The sequence below is a fragment of the Drosophila biarmipes genome, chromosome 2L (genome assembly GCF_025231255.1).
Source record: "Drosophila biarmipes strain raj3 chromosome 2L, RU_DBia_V1.1, whole genome shotgun sequence".
Classification (NCBI taxonomy): domain Eukaryota; kingdom Metazoa; phylum Arthropoda; class Insecta; order Diptera; family Drosophilidae; genus Drosophila; species Drosophila biarmipes.
In genome coordinates, this window is record NC_066612.1 from 6,496,562 (window position 1) to 6,503,186 (window position 6,625).

At 41.8% G+C, this 6,625-nt stretch overlaps 1 protein-coding gene across 1 annotated transcript; it reads right to left on the reverse strand.

The window, feature by feature from the left end:
- Positions 1-342: 342 nt before the first annotated feature.
- LOC108027729 (capping protein inhibiting regulator of actin dynamics) lies at positions 343-1,776 on the reverse strand. Its single transcript, XM_017099281.3, has 2 exons — positions 1,418-1,776; positions 343-1,114 (listed from the first exon to the last, which is right to left on the reverse strand). Exons 1-2 carry the CDS (start codon positions 1,697-1,699, stop codon positions 551-553), a joined length of 846 nt encoding a protein of 281 aa, XP_016954770.1. The 5' UTR covers positions 1,700-1,776; the 3' UTR covers positions 343-550.
- Positions 1,777-6,625: the final 4,849 nt, after the last annotated feature.

A 6,625-nucleotide genomic window follows, 5' to 3' on the forward strand; every position in this document is an offset into this window, starting at 1 on the left:
TGGGTCGGGGCAGGACCACTTGATTGATGGAGCCACCGACCTAAGCCATTTTAAATGAACAAATTGAATGTGCGGAAGCACACATGCACGGCCACAGCAGAGGTCATTGCGATGGGGCTTAAAATAATTAAAAAGTCTGCTTCACTAGAGAAGGTGTGCAAAAGTATGCAATGGATCTTAAGATCTACCGAGTAAACATATATTGTGGTATACTTTTGGGCTCCTTGTTAAGCGGTTTCAACACACTTCTATTTATTTTAGTAACTATCTATTATTTTAGTATATTCATCAAACTTTCGGATGTAAAATATATTGTGGCATACAGTTGAACACCTTTTTAAGTGCTTTTAAAAACTTAATATTTATTTAATTTACTCCCATGTCGGCTACCATATTATCACTTTACCCGCCATTGTACGCTTGTGTCTGCGGTTGCCTGCTGGTGATTATAGTAATTTAATTTCTTCGAACAACAAAACAAATTTGCAACAAAAAATCCGAAGCAAATGAAAACCAAAAACGGAATAAAACGGAGCGGGAATCCCCCAGGTCAACGGGCACTAAATGGGCTGGGTCGAGCCCGGAACATGGTTAGTTGGCGTTGCTTTTGGTAAGCTTCTCGTTCCGCCCGCTGGCGCTGCTCCTCCTGTTCCCGACGCTTCGACTCCTGCGCCTTGCTATTCTGGACATTGAAGAGGCGACGCTGCTGGACACGCGACTCGGCGGACAGGTTGAAGGGCTCGACTTTCACTTTCGCCTGGGAAACTCCGGACGGACGATTTGACGGCTTCAAGGGCTGTCGACTGCTCTGCGGTATGGGCTTGGCCCTCAGGAACTGCTTTCGGTACAGTTTCGACTCCTCTTCCCGCTCCTTTTGCAGCTGCTCCACCTTCAAACGGCGCCTTGCCTCCATCTCGCGCGAATTCTTTAGCACGTTGGGCGTTATGGGACAGGTGATGCGATGCACTACGACCTTGCTGGCCTGGCGTTCGTGAGCATGGCGAAAATCTGGCATGGGTCGACTGTGGAACTCACGCAGCTTGCGCTCCTGCTCCTTGCACTCGCGAATCAGCCGATCCTTCCGACTGGAGTAGATGTCCTTGAAGCAGTACGCCTGAGGGTTAGAGAAAATCAATAAAATAGCTTTGATATAAATAGAAATCATAATACATTCGGGGTTGCCACAAAACCAAACCTTTCATACATAAAAGTATGCAACAGTATATTTAAATTAAGAAAAATTGTCTCTTAGTCATTGCATACTTTTAGACATCTAAATTGACTAAACTGACAAAACAAAGTTTTTACTTCGAAATTAAATTCTAAATAGTAACTAAGCTTTAAAACTTTTCAATTTTTATCAACTATAAAATGAATAATGTACTGACTAGCATAAATGTATTATAGCAAGTCCTACCTTGGGAGCCATTACTTGCGGGGGAAATATGGGCTTCTCGCAGCCGATTTTGAGGTTCTTCAACATATTTTCGACCAAAACCTTTGAATTCCTCTGAGCCTGGCTAAGAATCTGGCTGCCACGTCGCAGGATCTGTTCGACCTGCTCCCGGCGCTGTTGCAGACCGGGGAACTCCTCGCTGGCGGTGTGGAAGATGTCCTCCTCGGACATTTCGGATGCAAAGCCGTCCAGCTGCTGCACACCCAAATCGCCCCAGTTGTTCTCCATTTTCGAATCCGACATTGTTATTATGTAGATACTAACTAATTCCGGGCTGTGCTTCGAGCTCACGTTGATGGCAGCTAATGTGGAGTGGCCTGGAATTTCAGTTACATTCAATTATCAGCCTACTTTGAGCCGGGGCTCCAGCTGGAAAATGTTTTGGACATTAGTGTAGATTTCATTTGGACGTGCCGGTATGAATAATGCAGAGTGCTCCGCCTGACACTTGGTCCGTATGTTGGGGCCTGTCTGCCGCTTCCGCTCCCCAACTGGATGCACTTCCCCGTTGAGGTGGGTGTGGCACCGCATCTCTCCGTCGATCCTGTCACTTTCCTGTCCAACTGTCTGTCCCCGTCTGTCCAGGACGTCTATGTGGTGTCAATTTGATTGCAAAGGTAATTCAAATAATCTCATCATACACAATCTGGATGTGTATCCTGCCCGGCTCCTCAGCACCCCATCTGAATCACGGTCGTCCTCCCTTCGCTTCACTTCAACGACAACTTCAAAGCGAGCACAGCAAATAAATCAAATTAAATTTAACTTTTTTTTTTGATTTTACCTTGCTGTGTGTGGGAGAAATTTAATTTGCAGCAACTGATTTCGTTGGATTTCATTAAAAAGGTTCTCTATAATTAAATTGATTAAGAGATGGAATATAAAAGTGCGAAATGAACATGTATTTTAATCCCGGCCCAGCTAATGATTGCGAAACACAGGCTTTGGCAGTCGACCAAACAGTTTGGAAATAGTTCGTTAATTGATTTCGTTTGATGGGATTCAATGCAGAGTAAAATATGTAATTCAATCCCGCAACAAAACAAATATAATAATATTCGATATAAGCTTTCGCAATTAAACAAATACTGAAAATAGAATTACAGTTCATATGGATAACCTTCCCTGCCATTAAAACCCCAGAGTAATTAATGAAAAGCATGACTTCTTACGATGCCATCAAGAGTTATTTTTCTTATTTATCAAGGGGGCTTTCGCACTCTCCCTTGGAGCGCCGTGAAAGTTGGCTAATCTAGCACGCGTTTTGATTAACCACAACAAGTTGTCCGGAACTTTGAGGCCAGACATGAGCCATAATCCACTCGAGTTGAGCTGGAAGCCGCCTGCAAATCACCCATCCTGATTAGAACTATGTAAATACCAGTGTTTGCAGGATCTGAGGGGGCAGGACTCACACACATATGCTGGTAACTTTTTAAAAGCCCCGCCAGATAGCCGACATTGCTTACAAAATAAAAGTTTGGCCTTATATCTCAGATAGACATTAGTAAGGCGAAAAGTTAACAATGGGGCGAGCGAGTTAGGAGTACTGGGGAAAACTTACCGACTGATAAACGTGCCTCAAAAGCAGAAACGGAGAGAGAAAGAGGTCAAAAGTTATACCAAAACTTGCCGCAAAACAAAAACTCACTCTTCCTATCTCTGCGATAATTGCTCCTTTAACTAGAGAATTTTTTCCCCTGCCCCCACTGCCGCCAACCCACTCATGATTAGTTTGTAACTAGGGGTTTTCGGGGGCCCCAGGTCTTTGTGTATTATCTTTCAGTTTGCAATTAGTGGCTCATTTGAAAGAGATTTGCAGCAGCGACTTTTGCCGATTGGATTGGGTCCGGTTTCGAGGCGGGTCAAAGGTCCCGGAATGATTGAAATTCGAGAGCTAGCGGAGGGTGGGCACGGCTTTGTGGGCCGGAACAATGGCAGCCATGCGAACAGGTTCGCATCCGTGCAAAACATTAAACGCCACGACTCTTGCCGCTACCCACATTCTTCTCGAATCATTTAACCCGAGAGCCATTTTCATAAAACGAAATTATTAAAATTGTTTATTCGGGTCTGTCGTGTGTGGCCATGTGTGGCGCTGCTCCCCTCGGATGTGCGCATTTCGCCGCACAAAAACATTATTATCGAGCAGTTAACTATACGGGAAAGCAAGTTTAAATTAAATGGAAGAGTGCCCCTCGAAATTGAAACAGAAAATGGTTATGCGGCTCTTAAACATTCAGACCAGATGATAAAAAGTGCTTAACAATAAAAAAAATGTATAACATATCTGAGTAAAATGCTTGTTATATTTCAAATATGGTATATTTGTGTGTTAATAATATATAGTTATTTAATCTAAGAGTCTAATTCTTGCCCTAAGATATTTAAACTTATATAAAATAATAATATAATATATACAATTAATATATCTAACTAAGGTTTTAATTATATTTTATAATAAAATTAACTCATATAAATTAAATGGAACAGCATCTCGAAACTGAAACAGAAAATGGTTACACATAAATTTAATTTTATTAAATCGCTTTCTTTTTTAGGTTTACAAATATGGGCTGCAAATATTTTGTAATAAAAGAATGCATAGGTATTTATTAGATGTCATTTATTAATTAGTCTTACAATCTTTTTTCAAATTAGGGGTTTAGTTTTTTATTATATTAACACACTACAATTTCTTCTTACTTTTTTATGGTACCATTTTCCAGCATATAAACCTTTCAAACCCGTATCTCGGCTTTATACTATTTACGTTTATTACTCTTTTGCTGGCAGAATTTTTAGCGAATTATAAGCCCCGCGGTTTATGCATTTTTCACATTATTTAGGCCACAAATCTTTTTCGGGCACTCCAAATGGAGCCGTTTCCGCCACATGACATTTTACATGCCGGACAAAATGAATTGCGAATTTATTATCGATATGTTTGCGCCAGGCGGCCATCCAGCAAAATCAAACAAACGCAATCCAATTGCGGACTTGTAGCACTGAAGTGAAATGTGTCAGGCCATCAATTAATGAATATGTGCGACGGCGACCGTATTGTCAATCATAATTATTGATTGTCCATTACGAGCTTAATTTATGCATGGCAGACGGAAAGTGTTCGTGCCGAAAGGCGGTAAAGAATCGATTAAAATGTTTGTTGGCGACATCAATTCCGCCAGAAATAGAACAGAAATATGGCCATAATGTGGCGCTCCCTCGAAGAGCTGATTCGTGAGGTGTTGACATTAGAGTATCTGTTTCGGATATTTATGATATTGCTCTGCCCGCATTATTTATGGCAATCGTGGCTCCTAGGGCGTTGGTCAGCAGAATGCAAATTTAATTTGTTAACCGTGTGGCAGCGGTGGACGGAGGGGATGTGGCCAACTTACCGGGCCCAAAGCCAAGGGCCAAACAATGCGCGCTTTCTTATCGCATGTCAGCAGCAACGAACAGGAATCCCTTTCGCAGAGAGTGCCACACATGTCCTGCCATAACACACAACACACAGCGGAGAACACACAGCTCACACCCCTGCCCCGAAGTCCAGCCGAAGCCAAAACTGAAAACTGAAGCCTTACTTGACGCAACAGCAGACCAATAAACAAAAGCATTAAGCCCATAAAACAGGGAACATGGCACTCTCGAGAATTAACACTACATTATTCACAATGCAATTTCGAAACAAGTGAATGGGGCAGGAAAATGGCTGATCGAAGGGGAGTTACCTAGTAATTACCTCGGTTGTAACCCTTCATGTTACCTGGGTTATGTAGATAAGAAAGGTGGAACTTATTACAATCAAAGTTAAATTAACAAATTAACTCTTAGTTAGTTTAACTTAGTTACAAAACTTATTGAAATACTTTCTCATATTTGGCTTATACCATACCATATGCCATCTATGAATATGAGTAGTATACATTTTAGTAGGTTTTTTGAAAAAGAAGAGTACTTACATCAAAAATAGTACACAAATATACTAAAAAAAATAAAACAATGTTGATTTAGCTTACGAACTAGAGGTAGAATTAAGATTTATAACATTAAAGTAAGTTTAAAGTAAAGTAAGTTAGCGACTCACTCTAGCTGAATAAGGACTATTAGAAGTGTCATACAACTTATTTCCGATTTTTATGATTACTTAGGATATCTTTAATGACCCCCAAGCCCTTTATACCCCCTCAAAGCTCGAAGCCCTGGGTGAGTTTTATAAAAAATGTTTCAACTCGAAACGGCAACGAATGCGAATGCATATGGATGTGCTGGGATCGGGACGAGGGGCTACGGAGTGGGCTTAATGGGGGTATGTCTGTCTGAGGGAGGAGCTGGTGACCCACATGGATGCCATTGTGGCCGCGCCACTTGCCTCCGGGCGGTCTTCGCGCTCCGTAGGTGTCTCTCTGTGGGCCACGTGGATCGGCAGCGGGATTGGTCTGCACCTTTAGCACTCGCTGCTTTTTCATTTGTTAAAAAATGTGAAAAATTAAAAATATTGTGCGCGTGCATACACAACAATGTGCGGGAGTGGGTATATGTATATCTCCCGGTCCCGGTCCCGGGTTTCCTCGGCGTTTTCCCGTGATACTCTGCCGTGTTCCCTTTTTATGCATATTTCCCACAACACATTTTGGAGCCGAGGCATTCGCTTTTAAATCATCCAAAGGGGGGCATGGGGGCATAATATATATATAGTTAGTTCGCGGCTGAAGTCGGGCTTATCCCATCAGCAGCATCAGAGGTGCCCACTCCCTCCCCTTTCCACTCTTGATTTATGTTCGGAGTTTGCGTTCATTTATCATTACAGTTGAAAGCATGCCGCTTTGTTTCTTGCTTTTTTATTTTTATTTTTCACTTTTTTATTAATGCACAATATGCACGGCAGCCGTGGAAGAATAATACTTTTAATATAAGTTATTTTTTGTGTTTTGCAGGTGCCAAATGTGGTGCTTATCACAGCCATGCTTTCACCATTCACATTTTAAACAACACCAATCGATGGCTTGCCGGGGGAGCAACACAATTGTTTGACTGTGCAATCCACTCATGGCGAAAAACAAAAACCATTCAAAATAAAGAGAGACTCGATTTAAGCTCTTCCAATATAGTAAGCTGCAGGCAACTAAATTTAAGCAACTTAAAGGTACTTTCTCTGTGACA

Bases quoted from the DNA above. Each gene is read 5' to 3' on its own strand.
- LOC108027729 (XM_017099281.3), bottom strand. From the start codon at position 1,699: ATGTCGGATTCGAAAATGGAGAACAACTGGGGCGATTTGGGTGTGCAG. The intron at 1,115-1,417 runs GTAGGACTTGCT...TCTAACCCTCAG, and splicing joins CGCAAGTAATGGCTCCCAAG to GCGTACTGCTTCAAGGACAT.